This window comes from Furipterus horrens, unplaced genomic scaffold (genome assembly GCF_987537825.1).
Source record: "Furipterus horrens unplaced genomic scaffold, mFurHor1.1.pri manual_scaffold_15, whole genome shotgun sequence".
In the NCBI taxonomy this organism is placed as follows: Eukaryota; Metazoa; Chordata; class Mammalia; order Chiroptera; family Furipteridae; genus Furipterus; species Furipterus horrens.
The window spans coordinates 15,514,160-15,540,425 of NW_028327185.1; the positions used below are offsets into that span (position 1 = coordinate 15,514,160).

The 26,266-nt window shown below is 44.3% G+C and overlaps 2 protein-coding genes across 2 annotated transcripts in view; both read right to left on the minus strand.

The window, feature by feature from the left end:
• Positions 1-1,201: 1,201 nt before the first annotated feature.
• Positions 1,202-4,020, minus strand: ACTA1 (actin alpha 1, skeletal muscle). Its single transcript, XM_090263542.1, has 7 exons — positions 3,913-4,020; positions 2,990-3,130; positions 2,556-2,880; positions 2,242-2,403; positions 1,953-2,144; positions 1,671-1,852; positions 1,202-1,591 (listed from the first exon to the last, which is right to left on the minus strand). The coding sequence occupies exons 2-7, from the start codon at positions 3,116-3,118 to the stop codon at positions 1,448-1,450; spliced, it is 1,134 nt and encodes a 377-aa protein (XP_090119668.1). The 5' UTR covers positions 3,119-3,130; positions 3,913-4,020; the 3' UTR covers positions 1,202-1,447.
• A 6,624-nt stretch (positions 4,021-10,644) lies between these two features.
• NUP133 (nucleoporin 133) overlaps positions 10,645-26,266 on the minus strand; it is a 42,315-nt gene continuing 26,693 nt past the window's right edge. The window contains exons 16-26 of the mRNA XM_090263284.1: positions 25,622-25,744; positions 24,897-24,996; positions 24,105-24,356; positions 23,535-23,668; positions 21,601-21,759; positions 20,946-21,081; positions 19,009-19,127; positions 17,392-17,472; positions 16,224-16,288; positions 14,881-14,969; positions 10,645-11,143 (exon numbers count right to left, since the gene is read on the minus strand). Of these exons, the coding sequence (XP_090119410.1) occupies positions 11,007-11,143; positions 14,881-14,969; positions 16,224-16,288; positions 17,392-17,472; positions 19,009-19,127; positions 20,946-21,081; positions 21,601-21,759; positions 23,535-23,668; positions 24,105-24,356; positions 24,897-24,996; positions 25,622-25,744 (1,395 nt within the window). The 3' untranslated portion in view covers positions 10,645-11,006. The remainder of the gene's footprint in view (positions 11,144-14,880; positions 14,970-16,223; positions 16,289-17,391; positions 17,473-19,008; positions 19,128-20,945; positions 21,082-21,600; positions 21,760-23,534; positions 23,669-24,104; positions 24,357-24,896; positions 24,997-25,621; positions 25,745-26,266) is intronic.

Sequence of the window (26,266 nt, forward strand, 5' to 3'; positions counted from 1 at the left end):
CTTGTTTTGTTAAAATCTTAAATTCTGTCATGACCTGTGTGGCTCTGTTGATTGGGCATCCTCCCCCAAAATGAGAGGTCACAGGTTCGATTCCCGGTCAGGGCACATGCCTGGGTTGCAGGTTCCATCCCTGGTTGGGGCACCTCCCAGAGGCAACTGATCGATATTTCTTCTCTCACATCGACGTTTCTTTCCTTCTCTTTCTCCCTCCCTGCCCTTCTCTCTAAAAATAAATAAATAAAATCTTTTAAAAATCCTAAATTCTACCGAGTGAGTGGTTCTCTTGATACCTGGGTTTGGCAGAATCCTTACCCTGGAGGCCACACAGATTTGAGAAGCTTTTCAAACGTGTTACGGGGCTCATAACATATCTGGATTGTTCATTCTACTCATAAACTCATTTCCAGAGGAGTTCATTGCCCCCTTTGAGTCAAGGTCTATCTTATTTAAGGACCACGGCAGAAGTATTGTGCTCTCCCATAGAAAACCAAACTTAATATATTTTGTGCCTTTAAAACTTTGGCGGGGGGGCTGTTATTCTCCCTTGTTTACTCTCCTTCCAGACCCTGCGGCACCTCCCCCAGCGCCGCTCCGCCCAGCACACGGGGTCCTTTCTGGAGCTCTCCAGCGGCCCTGCCTCGCCACCTCCCGCCTCTGCGCGCCGCTCTTTCCCAGCCCCGCACTGGAGACGCGCTTCTTTACGCCACCATCACCTGGCACGAAGCAAAAGCTTTTCCAGTTGGTAAGGGAAGTGATCGTCTTCACTGACAAATGAAAAATGGTTTATTAAACGCAGAACACAGCCCTCTTGGTCAGATCGCTCGAGATTCCCAGGGCGGGCCGCTGATTCAGTAAGGAGACGCCTGCGCTGGGTGGAGCAGAAAGCTCCGCGGGTGGCTCTCGGGCTCAGCACCTCGGTCAGCGCCCTGGCCTGCGAAAGCGGAGCCCTAGCGCGCGGCCGCCCGGCGCCAGTGCGCAGGGTTAGGAGGCTTTGCACTCACCCGGGCCAGGGGGGCCCGACGCGCCTGCCAGTGCTGGGGATGGATGGGACCCAGAGGGGAAACCGGGACCACACTGAGGTCTTGTAAGGAGCGCAACTCAGTATAGTGGAAAGTGACGTACGGAGAGGGGGTCCTCTCTCGGTCCCCTGTCCCCCGCTCCTCCCCACCCTTGCAAATAAACACAACGACTTTACTCAGCGTAACAGAATGGCTGAGTTTAATGCTTCAAGTTTTCCTTTTCCTTCCACAGGGCTTTGTTTTAAAAATAACAAAATGAGGTAAATAAGTTAATGTATGTACACGTTATAAACACTGTGTCGGTTTGCGGCGGCAGCAACTGAGGTCGCTGGAGAGGAGGTTGCTGCGCGGGGCTTGAGGTCGGCCGCCTGCCACTTGAGCAGATTTGTCGTCCTGAGGAGAATTGGCACGCTGTGGGGACGCGGGGTCTAGAAGCATTTGCGGTGGACGATGGACGGGCCAGCCTCGTCGTACTCCTGCTTGGTGATCCACATCTGCTGGAAGGTGGACAGCGAGGCCAGGATGGAGCCGCCGATCCACACGGAGTACTTGCGCTCAGGCGGGGCGATGATCTGCAAAGACATCGTGTCAGGTGGGGGTGGCTCGAGGCCCGGAACCCACTCACGGGCTGGGGCGCGAGCGGCCTCCCACCTTGATCTTCATGGTGCTGGGGGCCAGCGCTGTGATTTCCTTCTGCATGCGGTCAGCGATCCCAGGGTACATGGTGGTGCCCCCCGACATGACGTTGTTTGCGTACAGGTCCTTCCTGATGTCGATGTCACACTTCATGATGCTGTTGTAGGTAGTCTCATGGATGCCCGCCGACTCCATGCCTGGGGGGCGCAGTGGGGAGCGTAAGCAGGTGAGCGGGGCGGCGGGCCGCGCGCGGAGCCGGGGGACAGGCGGGAACGGGCGGGGACCAGCGGGGCTCACCGATGAAGGAGGGCTGGAAGAGCGTCTCCGGGCAGCGGAAGCGCTCGTTGCCGATGGTGATGACCTGCCCGTCGGGCAGCTCGTAGCTCTTCTCCAGGGAGGAGGAGGAGGCGGCCGTCGCCATCTCGTTCTCGAAGTCCAGAGCCACGTAGCACAGCTTCTCCTTGATGTCGCGCACGATCTCGCGCTCAGCTGCGGCGGACAGGGACCAGAGAGGAGCCTTCAGCGCGGGGCCCGGGGCCTGCGCGCTGCCCCGCCCGCCTCCCCAGGGTGCCCGGTCACCGCGCACCTGTGGTCACGAAGGAGTAGCCACGCTCGGTGAGAATCTTCATCAGGTAGTCGGTGAGGTCACGGCCTGCCAGGTCCAGGCGCATGATGGCATGCGGCAGGGCGTAGCCCTCATAGATGGGTACGTTGTGGGTGACGCCGTCGCCGGAGTCCAGCACGATGCCTGCGTGGGACCGGGCAGGGAGTGAGCGGCCTCTGTACCCAGCGCGGGCGCAGCAAGACGGCCTTGGGCGGACCCGGCGCTCGCGGCTGGCGGCGCGCTAGTGGGGCGGGGAGGGGCTCAGCCGCGAGCCGTGTGGCCCCGCGGGCACTCACCAGTGGTACGGCCGGAGGCGTAGAGGGACAGGACGGCCTGGATGGCCACGTACATGGCGGGCACGTTGAAGGTCTCAAACATGATCTGGGTCATCTTCTCGCGGTTGGCCTTGGGGTTGAGGGGGGCCTCGGTGAGCAGGGTGGGGTGCTCCTCAGGGGCCACGCGGAGCTCGTTGTAGAAGGTGTGGTGCCAGATTTTCTCCATGTCGTCCCAGTTGGTGATGATGCCGTGCTCGATGGGGTATTTCAGGGTCAGGATACCTCTCTTGCTCTGAGCCTCGTCGCCCACGTAGGAATCTTTCTGCCCCATACCCACCATGACGCCCTGCGGAGTGGAGACGCAGAGCACTTGTTACCTCGGCTCAGGACAGTGAGGCTGGGCCACGCGGGGACCCCGGCCCGGCCCGGCCCCTTCCGCGGAGGCACAGCCTGACCTGGTGGCGAGGGCGGCCCACGATAGATGGGAACACAGCCCTCGGGGCATCGTCTCCGGCGAAGCCGGCTTTCACCAGGCCGGAGCCATTGTCGCACACAAGGGCGGTGGTCTCGTCTTCGTCGCACATGGTGTTTGGTTTCTGCAAGGACAGAAAGGCCACGCAGGTGTACCGCGCGTCAGCTCAGGTGGTCCCGCCGGCTCTAGCTTCCTGCGCCCCGCGGGACCTATGGACACCCTCAGCCCCCAGCCGCTCTCATCAAACCAGGGGCACGCCGAAGGGACGGTCTCTAGCTTTGCTCCCCAGGCTCAGAGCTGTTCCGGGCCTGGGAGAGGGACACAGGGTCGTGGAGACCACACTGAGAATTCCTCCACCCCAGAAACCTAGGGGCACAATGTCCCTAGAGACCATTGCGTCTTCGCTGCAGGCTACCTGCTGCGCTCACCCTCTCTGCGCCTGGGTGCCCTCACCTAGGGAGGAAGATAAAGCCCGCGGTACCGGCCCACTGGGCAAGGGTGAGGGTGGAAGGATCCTGTGGGAAGGGCCGCGTGGCACCGTCCACGGAGAAGCGGCGTATTTCAGAGCCCAAAGACATTCCAGACTCATAACCTAGGCACCCTTTCTCCTGATGGCAAGCCCAGGGAGTAAGGGACCTTGATGTCCCCTGGCTTTGGCCCTCGGTTGGGAGTACGTTGCTTTTGGGACGAGTAAAACAAAACCTCTTATGTACCTGGGCACGTACTAAATGCCAGGCAGAGGGGCTCAAAGGGGGAATGAATTTGGAGGCTTCCAAAGGCCGATTGTCTCGTGTCTACTCTGAAGAGCTGTGACTCTGGGGACCCAAGCACAGGATGCAGACTTGGGGCTGATCAAGTGAGTGGGCTGGGCCCTGTCCTCTGTCCCCTCCCTACTCCTGCCCCTACCTGGGTGGGTGACTACACTTGCTGTTCTCCGGCTTGGGCCCTGGTCGCCGCGGGAGGGAAGCGAGGCTTCTCTCGGCGCTGTCCGCTGCGGTGGCCGATTGTACCCCCGCTCAGGTTTTATATAGCCCGCGGGCGCTCCCCCCGCGCCACCCCTCAGGAATGTCGCTCCCCTTCTCGAGCCATATTTGGGTGTTGGGCACTAGAGACCCCTCCCCCGGCTGTCTCGCGGCCTGGGCCCCCGCCCGGGTCCCCTACACTGACCAAAGAAGGAGAAGCCTGGCCCGGGCCCAGGTAACGAGGGCCGGGCCGTATATGGAGTGTCTCCCCAGCCGGTCGGCCCCTCCCGACGTCTGCGGCTGCGCCTGTGCGCCTGCGCTCCCCGGGCTGCACCTGTCCGAAAGGCCTCCCCACCCCGGTCCATTCTGCGCGCCCTGGGCGCTCTGGACGGTGACATCCACATTTTATCCCTTCTTCGGGTTCTTTACTCAGCCCCCAAACCCTCACGTGCGACTACAGGGAGGAGAGGGCCCTGTCCAAGCGGGGAGGCCCGAAAGGGTGGGAGAAGCAGTCACACCCTCTGTCCCAGACAGGGAAGGAAGGTGACCCCTCCCCCTAGGAAACTTCATTTCTCCGTCTTTACCCCTGAGCTTCCCCAGTCCAGAGGGCTGATCCAAGTCGGCCCCACCCCCACTGCGGAGAGGGCCACCGGCGGTGGGAGGGCCCGCAGCTGTCCAGGGCAGACAGCTGGCAGCGGGCATTGAGGGTGAGGGCGGGGAGAGGCGCAGGGTTCCCGGGGACAGGCCCAGGCAGTGGCTTTGTCTGGCAGCTCTGGGCACCAAGCCAGGGCACCCGGAGCTGTCTGCCTAGGTGACACGCGGCATGCTCAGCGCTCAGGGGTTCACGAAGCAAGTGAATCTTATGGGATGTTCTCTTCCTCGCAGGCTGAGCTTGCGCAGGTTGCGGTGGGACAATCTGAGCACCCTACCCCAAGGCGAGGGTCACAACCCAAGACCTGGAGGTGAATGCTTTTACTAGACCAGCTCGTCTTCCTCTCAATAAAGAGGACAAGGGTGTTGCACTGCAGGACAGGCGGCAGTTTTTCCTTCTGCAAAGGCTGAACAGACTCATTTTTATATTTAGAGGATGATGCTCCCCAGGGCCGGACTGTTCCCAGGCCACGTTGGCGTCACCAACGACCAAAGCCTGCTGAAGCGCTTCTATTTATACCACCAATGTATGGAATATGCTTTCAAATTTTCTAGGATTTGGATCTGTGGTGAGATGGAGTGTGGGTCCCAGGAGGTCATTCAGTTGGTGCCTGTCTCACATTTTCGCCCCGAGGACAAGAACGGTTCTCCCCTCGCTTTGGAAGGCACAGGGAGAAACAATGTTCTGTGATGAACTCAGTGACATGCTTCAAGGGGGTACATCAGTGATGTGGTGCAAGCCAGAATGGGACCATTCACTTTTCTGATGCGCCTAAGTGTCCCCCCAAATAGCTGTGATTCCCATTCGGTGGTGGCACTCAGCAGTGGGGACACATGTGGCCTCTCCTGGGAAATACAGAAGCACGCGGAACACTCTGTAGCTCGCATCAAGGCAGCATTTCCTACAAATGACCACAGTCCATTCAAGAATAAGGAGTTTGGTTAGTGTAGGTCCTGTGGCAGTGAGTATAAAGGGTCGTCAGGTACAAGTTACCGTGGTTTCACATGTAGCCTTTTCAATTTTGGAGAACGAGTGGATTGACAAAACCACACTTCATTTTTAATACCTGTGTCCTGCTGTGGCAGGAGGAAAACAAAGGGGGAGGGTAGCCTCAATTTTGGTCTTAAAGGTAATAAGAAATGTGCTGTAATTCACTGAATACCTCATCATTTGTTGACATTCTAAAGGGGCATGGGGTTAATATTTCCCAAAACACCAGCTCAGGGCAACTCTTATCCCTCCTATAGCAAACTTTTTCTAAGCTCAGAGTCTGTGAAATTCAACCACACATTAAAAGCTGTGAATGAAAAGCACAGCCAAGAGAGGTTTGCTAGGACAGCGAACTGAGAAGACAGCCCCGAGAAGGCATCTGCTCTCTGCCTCCAGTGGGTCCCTAGGGGGCTGCTCAGTCCCACGCTGGCTGGCCTTGTTGAATTCTCATTGGCTTAGGGAACAGACCTCCAGGCGCAGGTAGAAAAGACATCTCTACGCCTGTATGCCTTCGGGAACACATCAGCTCTGTGCTCTCCCCACGGGAGTAAGAGGGTACTGCCTGCAGAGCCTTTTGAGAACTCACACCAAGAAAGGTCAGTGAGGGCGGGAGGGTTTGCCGGACAGCTCCCGCATCTCAGTTTGCAGCCTCTGCTTTTGATCGCTGCGACAGGGACCTCTGTCTGGCAGGTGGGCTCCCGCCTCCCTTCTTTCCAGCCGAGGCCCCTCCACTCCTCACGTCTGTACACCCATCTTGCTTCGTCTATGCCTATCATGTTGCTTATGAATTTAACACAAATTCGTAGAAGTGTTTTCGTGTTGTGCTCATTACACTCTTTAATTATCCTGAGGTGAATAAGATAAGTCACTATTCATGCCAGTTTTGAAAATAAGAAAACCAAGGCTCAATGAATTAGACACGTCCCAGGTCTGCAGCAGTGAGGAAGCCGCTTGGTCACGAGTGGGCAGGGCAGGGCGAGGATTGCTTTCTGCCTTCCTCTGCTTTTCCCCAATTGGTACAGTTCTGGAAACAGGAGACCCTCCAGGGCTCTCTTCCAACGAAGGGAGAAAAGCACCCTGAAATGAAGTCGGGGCTCCATCTGCAACTCCCATCTGCCACCTAAGAGAGAGCAGCGAGGGGCCTGGCTGGCATCGGGACACATGGATGAGCAAAAACCCACTCTTCCTCCTCACCAGCCCCACATCTAAAGTGTCAGGCCAACCTGTGACAGTCAGTGGAGAGGGCTTTGGTTTTCCTGCTGCCGAATTTCTCACTCTGGGCCCTGCTCTGCCTGGGCCATGTCACGCTGTCCCCTCTGCTCCTCCCTACCCCCACCCCTTCTTATACCAAGTACAATAAACTGGCTCAAAGCTTGCGCTTTGGAGTAAAGCATATCGGGGTGTACCAACCCTCTGACTGGCTATGTGACCTGGGACAGGTCACTTTCAGAAGGACTCGGCATTCTCAGCTAAGGACACTACCTATTCCTTAAGACTGACTGGAAGACTAAAACTAGGAAGTTCCTGAAACAGAAAAAACAACAAATGGTACAATATCTTCCTTCTAAGTGTTTGGAAGAGCCGAGAGGTTAGCGGAACACATTAAACATGATTAGATCTGTTCACTACACGCACATCTACATCATCACAAACAACAGGAAGGGCGTATCTAATTTTAAATGTACTTGGCATGCACAAAGATTTATTGCAGTATTATTTAAAATAGTGAAACAGAACAAAACCCAACCCAGTAACCCAAGTATTTTAAGACTGTCATGGGGGGCGGGAGTGAGAGAAGAGGAGAGAGAACTGTTCAATAATGGTATAGCCATGGGGTAAAATGTCATGCAATCATAAAAAAATTGTATATTAAAGAATACTTGAAATAACGCTGCTACGAACATAGGAGTGCATTGGTTCTTCTGAATTGGTGTTTCAGGATTCTCCGGTTATAATCCTAGCAGTGAAATCGCTGGGTCAAAAGGCAGTTCCATTTTCAGTTTTTAGAGGAAATTCCAGTTTTCCACAGTGCCTAGACTAGTCTGCATTCCCACCAACAGTGCACGGTGGTTCCTCTTCTCCACATCCTGGCCAGCACTTGTTTGTTTACAGGGGCCATTCTGACCTGTGTGAGGAGGTATCTCATTGTGGCTTTAATTTGCATTTCTCTGATGGCTGATGATGTTCAGCAGTGCTATCTACAATAGCCAAGTACTGGAAACAGCCTAAGTGCCCATCAGCAGACGTCTGGATCAAACACTGTGGCACACTTACACAACGGAACACTACGCAGCAGAAGGAAGGAACTGCTACCTTTTGTGGGAGCACGAATGGAACTGGAGAATATTGTGCTAAATGAAATAAGCCAGTCAATGCAAGACAAATACCATATGGTCTTACCAATAGGAGGAACCTAATGAACAAATACAAACTAATGAGGACAATGGAACCAGAGGCACGGAAACAAGGACCAGACTGACAGTGACCAGATGGGATGGGGGAGGGGTTAAGGGTGGAAAGAAGGGGGACTAGTCAAAGAACATGTGTAAATGACCCATGGGCATGGACAACAGAGTGGGGGCAGGGGGGTGCGACTTGGGGAGAAGGACAAGGGGGCGCAAATTGGGACAACTGTAATAGAACAATAATAAACTATTTAAAGAATACTGAAGACATATATTCTCAAAAGGGGGAAAATTGGCTCTTGGTGGGGAGCGTGGAAAAAACCTTAGATATTACAATGACTTGAGGCCTGCAAAGGCCATGATACATAAAAAGACACAGTATATTGTGGTATTAAACTTTCATGGGGGTTGTAGGGGCCGAGCGATAGGCTCCTTAGGAGGAGTAACAAAAAAAAAAATTGAGAAAAACAGCAGGTCCTCAGATAACACTGTTTTGTTCAACATTTCACTATAACGTTGATGAGATACAGCAAGAACTTAACTCATTATTTATATGGTGGAATTGGCGTCGTTATATGTTGTCCCGCTGCCGGTCCAAGAACCTATGGACAGTAAGTGAGAACTAACTGGACTAGGGTAAGGACACATAGAAATGCTTTCAACATCTCACATCAGAAGAAGCAGGACACAGAATATAAGAGCATGCACAGTCCAAAATATTCGAAGATTTCAAAATGGCAAATGAAGTTATTTCTGGCCGGTGGAATTACAAGGGGTTTTTCTTCCATACACTTAAAAAAAAAGGTTTAACATTTACTACACTGTCTTTTTTAATGTTAGAATTATACAAGATTTTTAAAACATACTTTGGTATTTAATGAGCAAATTTACATCACAATATGTATTTTTCTTTCCAGGCATTTTCCCAACAAAATGTCCAGGAATAAGTAGGTGAGGCTAAACTATTTAAATATGTACACACACACACACACACACACACACACACACACACACACAGTTATCAGCCTCAAAATGTGCATGTGTGTTGGATTAGAACAGAGTAAGAAGCAAGTCCAATGTCACTGTGGGGCGGCCCTCCTTCTGGTGGAGCTTCTGGAGATGACCCTCTCAGAGACCACTGGGCTGCACGTCCGACTCCCACCAGGCCCCAGGACACCTGCTGGGTTATGCTTCAGGAAAACTACAATCCAGACCTCAAAGCTAAGAAAAGAAACATAACCCAGTTTTTACAAGCTTTCACTTCACTGAAGATTCCAGAAGTCTCTTGCTGAGCGTCTCCAGTTCTGCTGAACGTGGGAGGGGCGCCATTCACAAAGCCTGCTACTCAGTCAGAAACACAGCCTTCCTCCGAGACTTCCTCACAGTCGCAGTTTTCAGAACGGCGTTCAGGACAGGAAGGGACAAAAAGACCTTTCCTAAGTCAGCAGAGTTTCTCTCTCCTTAGAAAGCATGCTCACCTTTACAGCATCTTTATAACCATCATTATCACTCTTTATATAAAAATCAATCATCCTTTGATAAAGGCTACGTTGTCAAGCAATAAAAATTTAGAATGAAGTTATTCAAAACCTCAGGCCCAACTTCCCTATCACTGTTATTTGTCACACACCATCTGACCAGTCCCTCTGCCTGACTTCTCCTGGACCCCGACACTGTCCCAGCACAGCAGGAACAACAGCAAGAGAGCAGGCTGTGTGATTATTGACACCAACCACTCCGGTCAGAGTTCTTGTGACCGTGCTCGAAAGGGCAGGGCACAATGGCACCAGCAACTGGACTCTCGTCACATCTGACTTCTGCTCTGTTCAGCTGTCGGAGCGAGTCCTTTAGTGCCCCTTCTCAACTGGACTAGAGAGTGAATACGCCAGCAACTCCCTGTCCATCTCTGATCTTGATTTACAGCTGGATAAAAACTGAGGGACAACCTTGGTCAAGACAAAGAAGCGTTGAAAATGACTACTTTTCAGTTAAGTCAGTTGCCATATTAAGAAAACCTGTAATGGTTTCTGGCATTACATCTGCTTCATGAGCTGGACAAGATTGTGGGAGAGCTGGAATTCAGTGTAAATCAGACTAAATATGCATGAAGTGATGGAATCCCTACAGTAAAAGATTATAACTAATACTAAAAAGAAAGTCACATAGGCCCTGACTGGATAGCTCAGCTGGTTACAGTGTTGCCCCAACACCAAGGTTGCGGGTTTTATCCCCAGTCAGGGCACATACAAGAATCAACCAACGAATGCATAAGTAAGTGGAAAAACAAACCGATGTTTCTCTCTCTTAAAAAAAAAAAAAAAAAAAATCAATAAATAAAATTTAAAAAATTATTAAAAAGATAAAGCCACACAAATGTTTTAGTCGCTAAAATACTTTAATATTCTTATTTAAGTAAACTCAAATTTCCCCAATGAATTAATCAGTTATCAAGCTCACATGAATTAGGCCCACTCTGGTCATTCAGTCCTACAATACTTTATTTATAAGTCAGCAAAATCTGACCTTTACCTTACTAGGTGTTTCAAACTGGCCCTAAGCCAAACACACGCCAAAGTTTCCAGGTTCTCTTCAGTGCACAGTGCCCACAGTCACGGTCATGGCAATTTCGGACAATCAGTGCAATCTCACCATTTTAGCGTCACACGAACTGAAGCCTACAAGTAATGTGAGCATCCAAGTAGCCAGAACCAGGACAACTCCAGACCCCAGACGGCGTGAATTACAAAGAATGGGTATTGGGTAGAAACAACTAACAAATTTCAGAGGGCCAAAAGGAGGAGAGAAAATATCATGTAACTGAAAACCAGAACTGCAGTCACATAGCTGTTCTGTAGTAGCTTCCAAATAAAGTATAAAAACTCAGCAAAACATGTTATAAAACTGTACAAGCTGCTAGATGTTTAAGGCCTAATAGTTTATAAGGAACAGTTTATACAAATTTTCAGCAACAATGACCATTTTTAGAAAAAGTTACATTTGTCCCTGGACATAATATTCATAATTTGCTTTCAAAACAAACTCGAAATAAGGATTGGACTTCAAGCTTCCAAGCTGCTCTGCTTGTAGAAGGTCGTTCACCTCTGGCAGGTATTCGCGGAGCTGAATGCCTACGATGCAAACACAGAGAGTCATTTTTACTTTCACAAAACTCTCAAAGGAATCAGGATGACTGATGATAAAAACACCTGTGCTTCTATTTAAACTGTAATGTCACGTTGCTATTGGGAAACACTTTTAAATTCCTTCCATGTGCCAAACACATTTGCAAGTCTAACCATAGGACATTCTTACACGAGGCTGCTTGAGTATTTTCCCCCCTAGTGGTAAAAAAAAAAAAAAAGCCACTCTATTTAAATAGTCTTTAATAGGACCTGAAATCTTCATTTTTCTCCACAGCTTTAATCATTCCTCCAATGTGGAAGTTTTTGTTTTTATTTTTAAACTAATAATCACTTGAGAACAAGTATTTGAAAGAATTACGTGTTCTCCTGCTTGGGAAATAACTTAGCAGGAACACTTGCATAAATGCTAGCTACAGTATCTCCAAATGCATTACAGCAGGGTGGGAGGGGCACGTCCTCCTCCGTCCTCTGCGGGACCCAGAGAGAGCTGATCAAGTGGATCCTTTACACTGAGATCTGGGCAGTTACAAGAGAGTATGTATAATTTTCCTCATTTGATTAAAAAAAACTAGACAAAGCAATTAAATTAATAAGCCAATATTTTATAATTTAATTGCCATAAGGTTCTCAAAATCATATTTTTTAATACCCTCAAAGTGCTTAGCACCATTTTTTGTACTTGTTATACAATAAAAACATGGATTAATAAATATTATGAGGCCAAATCCAAATTATTTATATACATTACCATTAACACTTTCAATAAAGCCGTTTTCTCTATAATATAGTATTTGTCGGCAGCCGTCAGTCTCGAGAGACGATGGTGTAGCTTCTTAAGAGTCTATCTGCACCGCCGAGAATGGCTGTGCAGTCCGACTCGGGAGTGACACGGTATCTGTCTCCTCCCGTGTTGAATCGACATCTTGCGATGACGCTGGGGTGTCCTCTCCAGTGGAGCTGAAGCTACAGAGCCTGGGCAGGGTGATATGGAGGGTCTGCTGTTGCCCATGCAGCAGACCCCCCCTCTCTTCGCAGCTGAAGGGTCCAAGGGAAAGACGGAGTCAATACAGCAATATAAGTGTAATATAGTATTACACTTGTAAAAATATCACATTAATTTTTAAAAGATCAGTCTCTAAAAAAATATTTAACATCTTATTTGACTTCTCTTTTTACCGTACAGGCCTTCTGTTTAAACCTAATATTTGATGGTTCATTTCTTTTCTTTAGAGCTGGGTCAAAACCTGAATGCCCCCAGAGCTCGGGCAGGTGTGGCAGGAGGAGGCGGCCCCATCCCGGTACACTCAGAGCCAACGCCTACCCCAAGGGGGCAGCACTCAGCAGCTCACGCGGACAGTCTGCCAGGTAAATATTTCAGGCTGATGTAGGCAAATCTTTTGATTTTTGAGAAGTCAGCAAACAAGACTTTTTCTATGGCTTCTTCTCAACTATTAGATGCTGGTAACTAATTGGAAAACATTTTTAAGTCCTTGTGACGATATGTGCATTTTGTTCTGTATGTATAATGTACTTCAGTAACATGTGAAAACAAACCAATAGGCTCCATGTGGATAATTTAAATACATCTGCAGGATGAGATCATTCCACAGGCTGAAGTAACTGTCAGACTGACAAGGCTTATGAAATATAATGTGAGGACATCTGGATCTTTACCTTCAGAATCTGTCCTTTAAAAACATTTACTATCATACAGGGAAGTCATGTTATTAAAAAGGTTTCTTGGCTTGTTATAATAAATATATATCTCCTTTACACACACACACACACATAATAGTGTCTACTTGTTTTTGTCCTTTGCTCAAAATTTAATTACTTTTTGTAAAATTATAAGTTTCCATTCCTGATTCTTTCCCATCCATGGTTTATAATCTAAGAAGAGCAAAAGCTGCAAAGGCACCTTTAAATAGCACTAAATACTTCATAAGCCACAATTCAGCTCTGTGGTACTTTTATGGGAACTAACTTCATGAAAAACATTTGGGTCCAAAGCTTTCTAACCATCTATTTAGGCTCAACTGGAGAATCTCTCCATCATACAGAGAAATCATCCACATCCAGTCATTTCTCCAAATTCCAAATGAAGAAAATAGAATCTTATACATGGATACATTTTAGCTTTTCTGAATTTCACGTATTTCCAAGCAAAAGATATTATCTTTTGGTATATCCTTCTCCTATTTCATTTTCAATTTTATTTCTTGACCACGAAAAGGCTTAATTAACCTTTGTTTTATTTGCTCATCTTTGAAAATGAAAGCCCTCAAGAAATCTCTATAGTCAATGTGGGGTGTTCAAGTATCAGTTTTTCATAAATAAAAATCCAGGTCAATTGTGAGCCAGGTCCAACTAATCTCATCACAGAATTGCACTTCCATTTAGTCAGTACAAAAAGAGACTTAAAATCTGAAAAGTATGCTAAGAGATCAAGGCAGATCGGCTCTAAAGTGGAAGTTTCTGGAACGCAAACACTGAATTTGCTTCTCTTTAACCTCAAAATACTGGTTGGTGTGGTTAGTTCCACAGTGCTTCTCCGAGGGTCCCCTTCACGTGGTGACTCTACAAGGAGGACTGCAGAGCAGAACCTACTACAGAGGAGCTGGGACTGTGAATCTGCTAAGTAATTCTCAATATTCAAAGAACAAATGTTCACTGGGTGTCTACTGTGGACCAGGGACTGGGCTGGGCATGTTTTATGTAGATTACAAAGATAACATGTATTGTAGACATACAGAAAGTTTTCAAATATGTAGAAATATCAGCAAGATGAATAAAATGCACATCCAATTAGGACTGCTGAATTTACAATAGCCTTTTCACTGTGTATTTTTTCCAATATTAAAGAGAGTATCCTTAATTTGAGAAAACTGGTCAACACTATGCCGGCCTGTTTGCACACTGCCAGGATTGAGCATCGTATGTTCTGCACCTAGTAGTTCTATAATACATATGAGTCACATTTGTTTTTGTGTATAAAACATCAAAACCTTTCACCTCTGGTCTAACACTGTCCAACTGTTAAGCTCTTAATAATATGAAAAAAGGTGAAAGTATTCTCTAGTTCCTTTTTCCCCTGAGAATAAGCATTTTATCTATAAAATCATCTTTCCTTATCTGTTTCTTGAACAGCAAATGGAATTTTGCTCACTGCTTTCGGCATGAAACAAATGCAAAATATGCTCCCTTTTTGTTTCCTTTTATTTTGTTCCAAAAGTGAATTTGAGAGTATTAGTGTGCAAAATGGATTTGCAAAACAAAAACATTTTGTAATTTGTTCTTAAGCAGAACACGGTCAGTTTAGTAGGAGATATAACAGAAAAGTTTACGTCTCATTTCAAGTTTTCAATCATCACAAGAGCCCACCGAGAAATTAAAGGAGACGACGTCTAGCAAAGCACACGGACTCCAGTGCCACAGCCAGCATCTGAATCCATTCTGTGCCCATCGGGTACCAACATGGAGACTCAGTGCGGGGCAGGCGCACCGGGCCCACGTGGGTGGAGACATCCTGCTGACACAGGCTCCCCCAATTGGAGAGGAAGGACAAAAGTCCTTCCTTAATTTTAAACAAACCTCTCTAATTCTGAATATGACACTGTTTAATCTTAAACCACCCTGGCAATTGACACCTTGGCAATCCCTGTTATTTTAAAATTTCTACAATGGGGGACTAATGTAATTTCCAATATTAACAAACCACTCACCATCTTTTAAAAGCTTCTGTAAGATTTTCACAAATATACTGTCTTTAGATACTTCAATTGGATCGTCTTTACCATCTGAACTGGACCAGCTAGGAAACAAAATCAGTATAAGGGGAAAATGAAATCATGGCCAAATCCGAAATGAAAACGTCTGTTTGCTGCTGCGGTTTTGTTTTGAATGTGGCACACAGGCACGGCTAACTCTGAGTTTTGTGATACGGTTTCAAATCATTTCAACAAGGGAGTTTTAAGCTTGACTATACTTAAGAGCGTTTATATTAGATACAAGATGCTGCACTTAGGTAGCTATTCACCAAATACCACCATTACGTATTTGATGTCAAAAGCAAGTAGTGAGGCATCTTTCTCAATGAATTTCTACACACAAGTAATAAACCTAGTAAGGACCCCAAAGTGTGATCTTTCAGAGCACAGGCAATCGTTACAGTATAACATATTTTTTTTATAAAAGTAAAATTAGGTAACCAGTGTCTGGTAGGTAAGTTTGCTTTATCTAGTTGAGATTTTCTACCACTGACATTCAACATACAGAACCATTACTTTGTAGTCATCAATGGGTCTATTCCACATAATGAACAAAGAGCCAGGAGTGCCAGGCAAATGACAGCACATTTAGTTCTGATTAGGAAGAATCGTCAAGTAGGCAGAGCCAGATGCCTCAGAGGGTGACCTCCCAAACCCAATTTAACAACAATTCTAACTATCTGGGAGTGGCCAGAGGAAGAAACGCTTTGGTAAAAATAGTTCCGCTGTGACTTCTGCCCACCACAGGGGAAAGGAGAACCGTGGGGGGGGTGGGGGGGGCGGTTCAGCGCCCAGTTTATGCTCTCTTTAGAATCCTGTTCCCAGAAACAATCCACGCTTACAGCTGCTTATTCTTAGTCCTTCTCTGCCACCATCTACCACCACCATTCCCAGAGACAAAAAGCCTCTTCTGTAGGAAGGAGATGAATGTGAAAAAGAGGTCTCCAAAATCTAGAAGAGGGCTTGCTCCTCAAATTGTAATAATTTTCTGTTAAAAAAGAAAAAAAAAAGTAGCCTCAAGTCTTGTTTGGTACAACTGGCCGTACTTATATGTGAAAATAAAAAACACTCATTTTTCCATGCAAACTGGCAATAAAAATTGTAAAATAAAAAATGAAGTTCTTAAACTATTCCTTAATTATTGAATGAAAAATCTAAGATTACTAATGCAACCACTAGGTTTCTCATGATGTATCAGCATGTTTAATACAGTCAGGTCACAAAGCTGCGTGATGTGCAACATAATAAAAGAGTACTTTTCCAAACCTGTATCTTAAAGTCATGCTGCGAGAACTTACTTATCTCTCTGAAGAGCTTTGCAAAGGATTTCCAGTTTCAGGTCACTTATATTTATATCTTCCTCCTTCACAGCAAAACAAAAACATCCTCATTAAGTCCTTCTTTAAAAAAATACATGTTTACATTGGAGTTATGTCAACTCTTAATTCTACACAATTGACACTTCACTTTAATTCATAATTTAAAAAAATTTCCCTTTCTTTAAAATATTTACACAGAAGAGTAAGCCAATTAATAACTTGTGAATTAGTTTCTGATTAGTCTTTGATTATTGGATTTTATCAGAAACCTTGAGAGGGTTAAGATTTTAAACAAGGTAATGTAAATGCCAAAACATTATTATGTTTTCCTTTTAAAAAAACTTGCATTTTTTTCTTTTTTACAATTAAACATATTGGGGTGACACTGGCTAATAAGATTCTGTAGGCTTCAAGCGTACACTTCCGATACGTCACGTGCACACTGCATCGTGAGCTCACGACCCAAAGCCCAGTCTTCCATCACCATACGTATCTGATGCCCTTTACCCTCCCCTCTGCTAACCACCATACTGTTGTCTGTGTCTGTGAGCTTGTCTGTCTTGTTTGTTCATTTGTTGCTTTCAGATTTATATCTCATATATGCCTGAAATCATATGGTTCTTGACATTTTCTGACTTATTTCACTTAGCGTGATAGTCTCAAGATCCATCCATGTTGTTCCAAATGGCTGTTTTTAAAATCTACCAAACAACTTTTAATTGCAAGGCCAACTACTTACCCTACAGAGTTTTCATTATAATTCTTTTTTTCCCAAAGGCTGAGAAACAGCTTTTCTTAGGGTGAAAACTATCAAGAATAAGTTGATAAAGCAACACAAATTGAGCAGTTAACAATGACTTCATAAATTAAAGAGAAAAAATACCCCAGGGCTTTGAAAAGCGGCATTTTTTATCTGTGCATGGAAAAAAGGCATCTGGGAATGTATAAAAATTATCAGGAAATGAAATCTTCTGACAACTTTCCTGTACATAATCCAAGCATTATAGGTAGCAGAACCACACAGGCTTTTTCACTTTTTCATGACTGGCTAATAGAGGTATTTTTTCCTTATTTTATGGGTTCAGTTCTACAGAAACCCTACATGAATCTGATACTTGCCTGTGATCATCCCAAGAAATTTACTTACCTCATCAATATATTCCAACAAGTCCAAAGCTTTCTTGAAATCGTATTCATTAGCTCTTCTGTTTTCTTCACAGATATAGAGCTACAGCAAGTCAAAGTAAGGATGAGGACTAGTTTAAGTAAAGATATAAGTGAGACTAGAGACATTTATGGAGAAAAGAGGTCATTGTCTTTCAGGTAAGTCATCGGTATTCTTATAGTAAAGAACACCGTCGATTTGCAAATTACACTCCATCTACCTTGCAGTAAACTATCTGTTAAAACATAAATATAGTCTATCAGTAACTAATTTGATAACTTGTTATACACACACACACTTTTGAAATGTCAGTAAATTTAGATTCTTAGGTTTAAGGTAGTACACACATTTCAGCATTCTTTAAATCATACTCCTTGCAATTAATTGCTGTCCTTGCACTTTTAAAGCAATGCCTTTGAAATGCTGCCCTTTCAAACAGTTTTAAAAATTGAGATCTATGATACAGCAGGCAGCCGGTCTACAGTTTACTTAAAAGATGAACATACAGCAACATATTACCAAAAGTTACTTGGCTGGTTAGAGCATTGCTGACTATATACTGATTTCTGTATTTTGCAAATTTTCTGGGATTTTAAAATCAGAAAAATACTTGCCTTATTAAAAATATTACTTTGAATTTTTGCTATCTTTTTATAACAATTATTTACAGCAAATTCCACTTAAGGTATTGTCTATAATCCTTTAACAGCAAATATTCAAACTATTTCAGAAAAAAAAAGCTACTTACTTTTCATTTTCTTACAACACTTAATACTTTATTTCACTGCTTCTGAACATCCTTTTTTCTCCACAATGTTAACTACCATCTCTGAACTAGGAATGTGTTATTACAATTGATGGTGTATCAGAGTAAAATTGGCACTACTTTTTCCTTCTTTCTGATACATAAAATAAAGGTGAGTCATACAAACAACAGCATCTCAGATTTCTGAATTAAATATGCTTTATCAGGAGAGGCTGTTGTGAGCTCCATTAAAGGAACTCTGTTACTAAGAGCTGATGTATACATGCTTTTGAATTGTTTTCTTTCTTTTTAATATAATTATAGCAAATCCAAGGTCATCCTATAACATCATTCTTGCACCTGAAATGCTTTCTTGAAAGGAGAAGAGAGAAGCCGAGCTGAAGCTACAAGTGCATATGACAACAAACCTCTTAGCCAGGCTGGGCCCACAGCTAGCGATGCCCTTAGGAATGAATGGGTTATGAATTAATGGGCATGGCGGCCACAGCCTATCAAGTCCAGGTCCTGAAAGCATTCTTCTCACAGAGAAGTGAAATGTACCTCGGCGTACACGTCTGTCCCACACCGAAAAAGCACTGCACCAACAACTGCTCCTGACCAACTGGATAAGCATCTTTAGGAATCAGAGGGAGATTCACGGGGGAGGCAGAGGCTATTCACTGCTTTCTGCTCACTGGCGTCCTTCCTGCAAAGAGCTTCTAACAACTGATTCCAGGGGAAAGTTATCAGGAAACAGGACAGAGGACCACTTGTAGAAACTACACTGCGTGGCCCAAGAAACCCTGTGGTTATTTGAGAGTAAGAAACAGCGCGAGGATTCGGAAAGCACGTACGTCGATGAGCTGTGGCGCGGTCAGCACCGGCATCGCGCTGAGGCTGAGCTGCCTCTCCACCAGCAGCTGCTGGGGCAGCGTCTCCTGGTGCAGCAGAAAGCGCTCCTGCTCGGCCATTTCTGCAATTCAGAACGAGAGGGGGTGGGGTGGGGAGTGAATTTTACTTCTGCTCTGTTATAAAACTGATCTGAATTAAAAAAGAAAAGGGAATATCTCTAAAGATAATCACATCACTATTCAACGATCTTTTTAGTTCTGCTTATTCTCAATTCCTGATTCTGTTAAAACATATTCATGGCCTGATCCAGGTCATATGAATGATCACAGCAACCAGAACCAGGCAGAAGGGAGAGGAGAGGCAAGGAAGCACACCGGCTGCTTGAAGAAGAGGTAGAGCACAGTCCCCCGAACCTCAGCCCCGTTTTATGGCAACTCATCAGGTGCTTCTCCACAGCAGCCTCCAGCCTCATTTCGTTCACCATGGGAAATGCTCTACTCAAAAGCCGCCGGGAGTATATTCCAGGAAAAATAAAATCTGGGTGGTTATATGCCAAACCTCTCAAGCAGCAATGGTTATCGCTGGAGGATGAGGTGACAGGGGCTTTTCCTCGTCACCAAGTATGCAGGCTGCAAACTCGTAACTTGGCTTTGCCCATGAGAATGTGCTGGCCTGTAGGGGAAGGGCTGAGAACTGCTTTGTAGCCTCAGAAAACACAGCAGTCACAGCACAATGGAGTGACCGCAGCACACAGACAGTCCGTTCAAATATCAGCATTGTTCCCCAAGAGCCCAAATTTTCTAAAAAAATTAAACAAAACATTTTTGTGTAATTTCCATACCCAGAAAAACAGATTGGGAGAATACACAAAACAGTACCAGAAAATGTCAGATCTGTGCAATGAGACTCTAAAACATGAGAATATCCTCTCCCCCAACCCTCAACTCAATGCTTCTAGTGTCCTTTGATGACCAATTAATCACCACGGTTGAAAAATGGTGACTCTCCAAGTCAATCATTCTTTCTATATTAATTATTAGCATTCTTTGTTAGTAAAGAAGCATTTCACTGATCCCTCCCCTTTTGGGTATCACTGTAGATTTGTGGACTTTTCTTTTTTAAACTGATAAAATCCTTTACCACCATTCTTTCTGGTGTTCAGATCATTACCACACTCGGACAGGCCTGTGGAAGCTACTGTGTTGTTTGACATCTCTACATTAACTTTGCTTTCTGGCCCAACAAGACTTCCCAAGATCATTTCTCCCATAAGTCCTCATTTCCTTTTACTGAGGAATGGTAGTTAGAAACCAAAATATGGGACTAAGTATATGCATACTCCTGGGATGTCACGGGTTTTAGATCTTTTTAGTAAACAGAGCCAATCATTTTTTAAACAATCATGATTCCATTTTATATCTCCAATTCCAATGCAATAATATAGTATCATATCCCTATCTATCTTTATATCTCCCTTCTTCTTGGTTTTCAAAAATAACAATATATTCTATCCTTTCCTCAATCTACAATATACACAAAATAGTTTCACAATTACAACATAAAAAAGTTTTGAACTCGAAACCAAGTACTTCAGAAGAACCACTACCTACAACAAACCCCAGAGTAAAGGTTAAGATTTCTTTGCAGTTCTTCTTCTCCTTAGAATGAGTCACTAAGGGTGTAATCAGAGTGCTTTGCTCAAATCATTTATATTTATTCTTTAGGAATTACTTAAAATACAAATTACTTTTCTCTCAAGAGACAATCCCAAGCATACAACTGAATAATGATCTAAGGAGACTGAATAGGAAGCACTCCTCTTAAAGGACAGATGGGTCCTCTTTCTCATGGATCCCATTAAACGAGATAGATATGTATTATAGGATTTCACGGATAGCATGATGGATTTGTATGTCTTCTTGTTTAAATTCTCTTTTACCTTCAATTTTTTCTTGCAGCGTATCATCTGAAAAATCTGAAGCTAACGCAGCCAGTTTACTCAAGCCAAGAAGGGTTTTTTTCTTTGCAAAGTAACGAGTTTCCATATTTGCCAAGCCTAGAAGTGTTGCATGAGCCTAAACAAACAACATATGAAAACTGTGATAAGATCCTGGTTACTAATTCAAGTTGAAATAGACATTAAGTACAGCTCAAACTTTTTTACCCCCAAGCTACATCAGTAAAAGATAAGTCAATATTAGTAAACTGTAAAACTGATGAGTACCATATACATGGACGAGTAATTTCACAATATCAATCACCTACACTAATTATTGGGAAAAGAGACACATATTCAAATTATGTGAGAGAATAAGATAGACATTTAAAATAATTTGTAATGCTGTGGCTCAGTGGATTGAGCGTCGGCCTGAGAGCCAAGTGTCGCTGGTTCGATTCCCAGTCAGGGCACATGACTAGGTTGCACGTCAGGTCCCCAGTTGGGGGCATGGGTGAGAGGCAACCACACAGTGATAAAAAAAATAATAATAAAATAAAATAATTTGTAAGTAGTATTTTCATTAACAAAAACTAAATTAAAACTAATTAAATAAAAGATTACCTAAACCTGCTCCATATAACTGAATCCTTCTTACCTTTTCTAATTCTTGGCTGTTAATTTCGTGTAACCAGCTGAGATGTTCATGAGCTTGCAAAAAATCTGCCAACTGTCCATGCTGAGCAATGGGCTGAGATAATAATTTGCCTCTCTTCCCTTTTTCCAGATACCAACGGAAGAGAAAGTCTGAAAAATTCTATAATACAGCCAAGAATCAAATACTATTTAGTAACATAGTTTTAAAAAATACACATTTGATAATAAAATATTAAATTTCTTCCAAAGGTCTCAGACTCCAGAACAGAAATCTTGTTTTTAACACTAATTTCCTGTATTGTAGGATCCTCAAAAATCACCTAATTGAATCACCTCACTTGACAAATAAGGACGTTCAGATTCAGAAAGATCTTGTTCAGAGTCACACAGAATCTAGATGTGCACTGTCCAATATGGTAGCCATGACACATTCAGATGTTTAAACTTCACTGACATTTAGAAATACAGCAGCTCAGCCACGCTAGCCGCACGCCGAGTGCTCGATGGCCACCTGTGGCTAGAGGATGCCTATGGATGGCACATACAGGGGACACCTCCATTACTGTGGAAGCCCCAGTGGACAGTGCCAGAGAGGCTCTGTCACTGCAGGAACGGAAGGGTTCCAGGGTGGGCTTGTGTGTGAAGTGGCCGTGTGGACTGGCACGATACAGCAGAGCCTAGCGAGGCCCCCGGTGACCAGCCAGGTCTCTCTGCAGGGTGTGCACGGGATGCTGGAGTAGCTGGGACGACGCGCTGGAAAGGAGGATGAAAATGTCCCGCAGACTCGCCGTGCCTGGGAGAGACGCCCCCAGAGGGGGGTTCTGCAGTGAACACACCATCCCATAGGCTTTTGAAACCAGAACTGAAATAATGTAATGAAAGCCGCACCTGAGCTCTGGCCCACCTCTGTCCTCGATGAACTGAGTGATCTACTTCTCCTTTTACCTGCCTCCCAGGGGAGAAATAGCATTGGTGTCCATCTTTAGGGGTCTCTTATACACAAGATCCAAAATGCAATTGAAAAATCACAAGACATAAGCAGAAAAATATGGCTACTAAGCAGGCAATAGAAACAGACTTAAGAATGACCAGATTTGTAGTACAAAAGGACTTTAAAATAACTGCTAAGGAAAATAAAACAAACAATGCAAAATGGATAAAAAATGTCAACGGGAAACTAGAATCCATAAAAAAGAGTAAAAATGATGGGCACGAAATCATTTAGTTTAGTATTACTATGAAATACTAGTTAAGTCATGTCCAACTGATCACCGTTGTGGAAAAAAAATGTGTGGAATATTTGATGTTATGGACAAATGCCTGTGATGTATTAAGTAAAAAAGGATTGACAAAACATGTTTGTCTCTAATAATATAGAGTAAAAAGCCTACAAGACTATAAACCAAATGTTTAAAAGGGTTCTCTCTGGAGGGTGGAATTTAAATGATTTTAAAAAATATTTCTTTTGTTTTTAGGGGTTTTCTGAATTTTATACAATGTCATTCTTATAGTGAGGAAAAAAATCAAGTTTTTACATAAAAATGGGCTTTAAAGAGCAACTTAAACTCACCTACACAGTGTTGTAATGGGAACCTTTTTAAAAAATAGAAAGCATGATGTCCAACACGGTAAAACAGCAATCTTAGGTGGGGAGAAATCCGAGCTCCCCTAACAGATCATCCCTGTGCGCGCAGTTTTCTATTCAAAATTTTAAAACTCTACCAATAGTCATATACCTAAGGAAATTTTTCACTGATACTTATATATAAAGAACTGTCTACCAATTTACAAAGAAACACAATATATTAATTAGTAACTGAGTTACAAACACACACACACACAAACTGTATCATCTTCCAAAAACCTCACTAAGGTTTGAAATGGTACAGTCTTAATCCAGGAGCTCCGGCCCGTGCCCCGCCCCGCGTTTCTTACCTGATCAGCAAACTGGGTCATGTAGCGCTGGAGTCTGGTCTGGTTGTCCGTCAGCTCGCACATTTGTACTAAGATGTCAAAGTCACAGTATTTTTCTGCTAGCGAGGCAGCCCATGAGTACTGGCCTAATGTGACTGTGGAAATGATACCAGATGGAAAAAATCCTGTTAGTAAAATCTTAAACTATAATTTAAAAATATACTTGCAATTTTACCTTTTTTATATTATATACTAAAAATAACTAACAGAATAGGAACCTTTCTGATTATTGGCATTTGGTTTCAGAATCCATAAAAAGTCATTAAAGACGCCAATTCTGTCCCTTGTTTCACTACTGCCTACCTCAGATGCTGCCCCCTTCCTTCACCTCCTAGCACAACAAGCTACTTCTCCTAAGCCCTAATGAAAATAAGGGGGAATAAATGAACACAGAAAGCTGTACATATTTGCTTCAAATTCTTGGCACAGTCGGATCAACGGTATTACATGGAATACAGTGCATTAATGGACTTCTTCAACTGTTCTGCAAATTCAAAGACCTACAGCCCAAGCTAAGTACCATGCACTTACGAAGTGGGGACAAGAGATCTGATCTTTTCTGTGCGTATTCCATTTCCAGATTGTTAAATCTTTCTTGATCACTGGATTTGTTCAGAGACTTAAGTTGACAAGTGTAACCATCCAGGAAGCAATCAATCAGGGAGACCAGCTGCTCTGTCAGGATGTTGCGGAGTTTGCTGTCAGCGTGAGGATACACCACCTTCAGGACAATCTCATGCTGGCGGGTTATTGCTGTTCGGATGCCGGCGGGACCACTCGTTGCTATGAAGTCACACAGAATGGTACGGTAAGTAGGGCTGTAAAACGGCCAGGGGAAAGACCATCTGCCTAAAAATTGTTTCATTTCACCACTGCAGCTGGCTCCCCTCTGACCTGCTCAAACCCCCTCTTCTCCATGAAGCCTTCCTCAGCAAAGCCAGATAAACACGACCTTCCTTCTTTCCTTCGATTCTCTTTCGTGTCGCCCCACTTACTTCCTTGTATGAAGTCAACATAAAATACAGCCAATACCCCCAAGGCCAGGGCCTGCTTCTCGGAACAACTATTTGCCTCAAAGCCTAGTAGCTGTACAGTAAGTACTGGTTCAATAAATAAATCAGAGACCTATAAATTCTTCCACGGGAATAGAGCGATTTTCACAAGAACTGCTCCTTTTGATGGCACTTAAAAGTTATTTTTCATTTCACGTACAAACCTGCACTAGGGGAATAATACAGCTTCCAAAAATGATGGCTCATTAGAATATATTTTGAATAACTGTTAATAAATCAGCTTATTCGGGCTCAGTGTTTGCAACCTCACCTGTCCATGGGATATACTCAGGTTCTTTCTCTAGTGAGTCTTCTCTTCTATACAAGGAGCTTCTATTTTGTCGATAATGACTAGCAGCTTGCAGCATGTCCTGCAAAACAATGAAATGCATTATCACACGAGGAAAGCAATGAATCCCAGTATTTCTGAAGATAACGAGAAATATCAAAGTCTATTAATATGAAAAAATACTCAGCGTAGGTTTGCATGATAGCTTTTTGGTTATTCTGCATTTGAAATTTGTTTAACTCCATAATCTAACTTCAATTTGGAAAACTGTAGTAACCAAAGTTAAAAAAAAAAAAACCATTATTATAAAGTACATTAGCTAAAATTAAGTAGAATATTTTAATAAGTAGTGAGCCTTTAAGTAAAAAAAAGACTTATTTAGACAGTTACATTAACATCAATACGTTTGCAATGATATATACGTGTGTGTGTGTGTGTGTGTGTATGTGTGTGTGTATCCTTCTCCAAAGAAAAGATTTATTCAACCAAATACAACTCGGGATTATAGAAACTTTTAACATGCACAAGGCAAATATTCAACAGTTGGTAACTGACTGATAAAATGACTTAGTTTTTCCAACTTTCTGGAATGAACAAATGGCTAAACTCTTATAAATCATTAGTGACACAGAGTAGAAATACAGAACCACTTTCTCCTTCATCCGCACCACGAACTTTTACTCGCTTAAATCACCGCCTTTTGGTACCTTGATAATAGTGTTCACATTGATCACCACCTCAGCCCATTCAACTGATTCCAAAGACATATCCTTCAAGATCTGCTCCTCGTGCTCCAGTAAACACTCACAGATAGTATCTACCTGGGACACCTGAGGAAGGAGAGAGAAGTCAACCACATGTAACAAAAATCATGGTGACAGGCAACAGTTACAACTACCTAGAATCTGCTCAGTGGGCTCATCTCACCACCTTGTACATACCTTCAGCTCAGTCAGAAAAGGGGAAGAAAAACAGTTAATGGTGAAAATAAATGTAAAAACCAAGAAAAGTTCAACCCTCCTAACTTTTAAAAGTTAGAGTGCCCAAATAACTGTTATAAATAAGTGAATTCTGGGCTGTTACCAGGTAGATTTTTAAAATTTTAATACCAAATACAGTTGGCCCTTCACATCTGCAGGTTCTGCACCTGTGGGATCCAAAATATTTGAAAAAGAAAAAGTTACATTGTCAACGGACGCATGCTACGTATTCAGGCCTACCATGGCTGCCCATCGGTGCTGAGTCAGAGTTTACATAGCACTGGGCACTCCAGAGAGAAGAAGAAACAAGTCAGATACATTGCCCTCAGAAGCTTACAAACTAGTTGCAGCCCAAACAAAATCACTGCCTTG

What these genes read in the sequence shown, in the direction of transcription:
- ACTA1 (XM_090263542.1), bottom strand. Translation starts at nt 3,118, where the DNA reads ATGTGCGACGAAGACGAGACCACCGCCCTTGTGTGCGACAATGGCTCC. An exon ending in TGGGCCGCCCTCGCCACCAG is followed by an intron (nt 2,881 to 2,989) that starts GTCAGGCTGTGC and finishes TCCACTCCGCAG; the next exon opens with GGCGTCATGGTGGGTATGGG. An exon ending in CGCCTCCGGCCGTACCACTG is followed by an intron (nt 2,404 to 2,555) that starts GTGAGTGCCCGC and finishes GGTCCCACGCAG; the next exon opens with GCATCGTGCTGGACTCCGGC.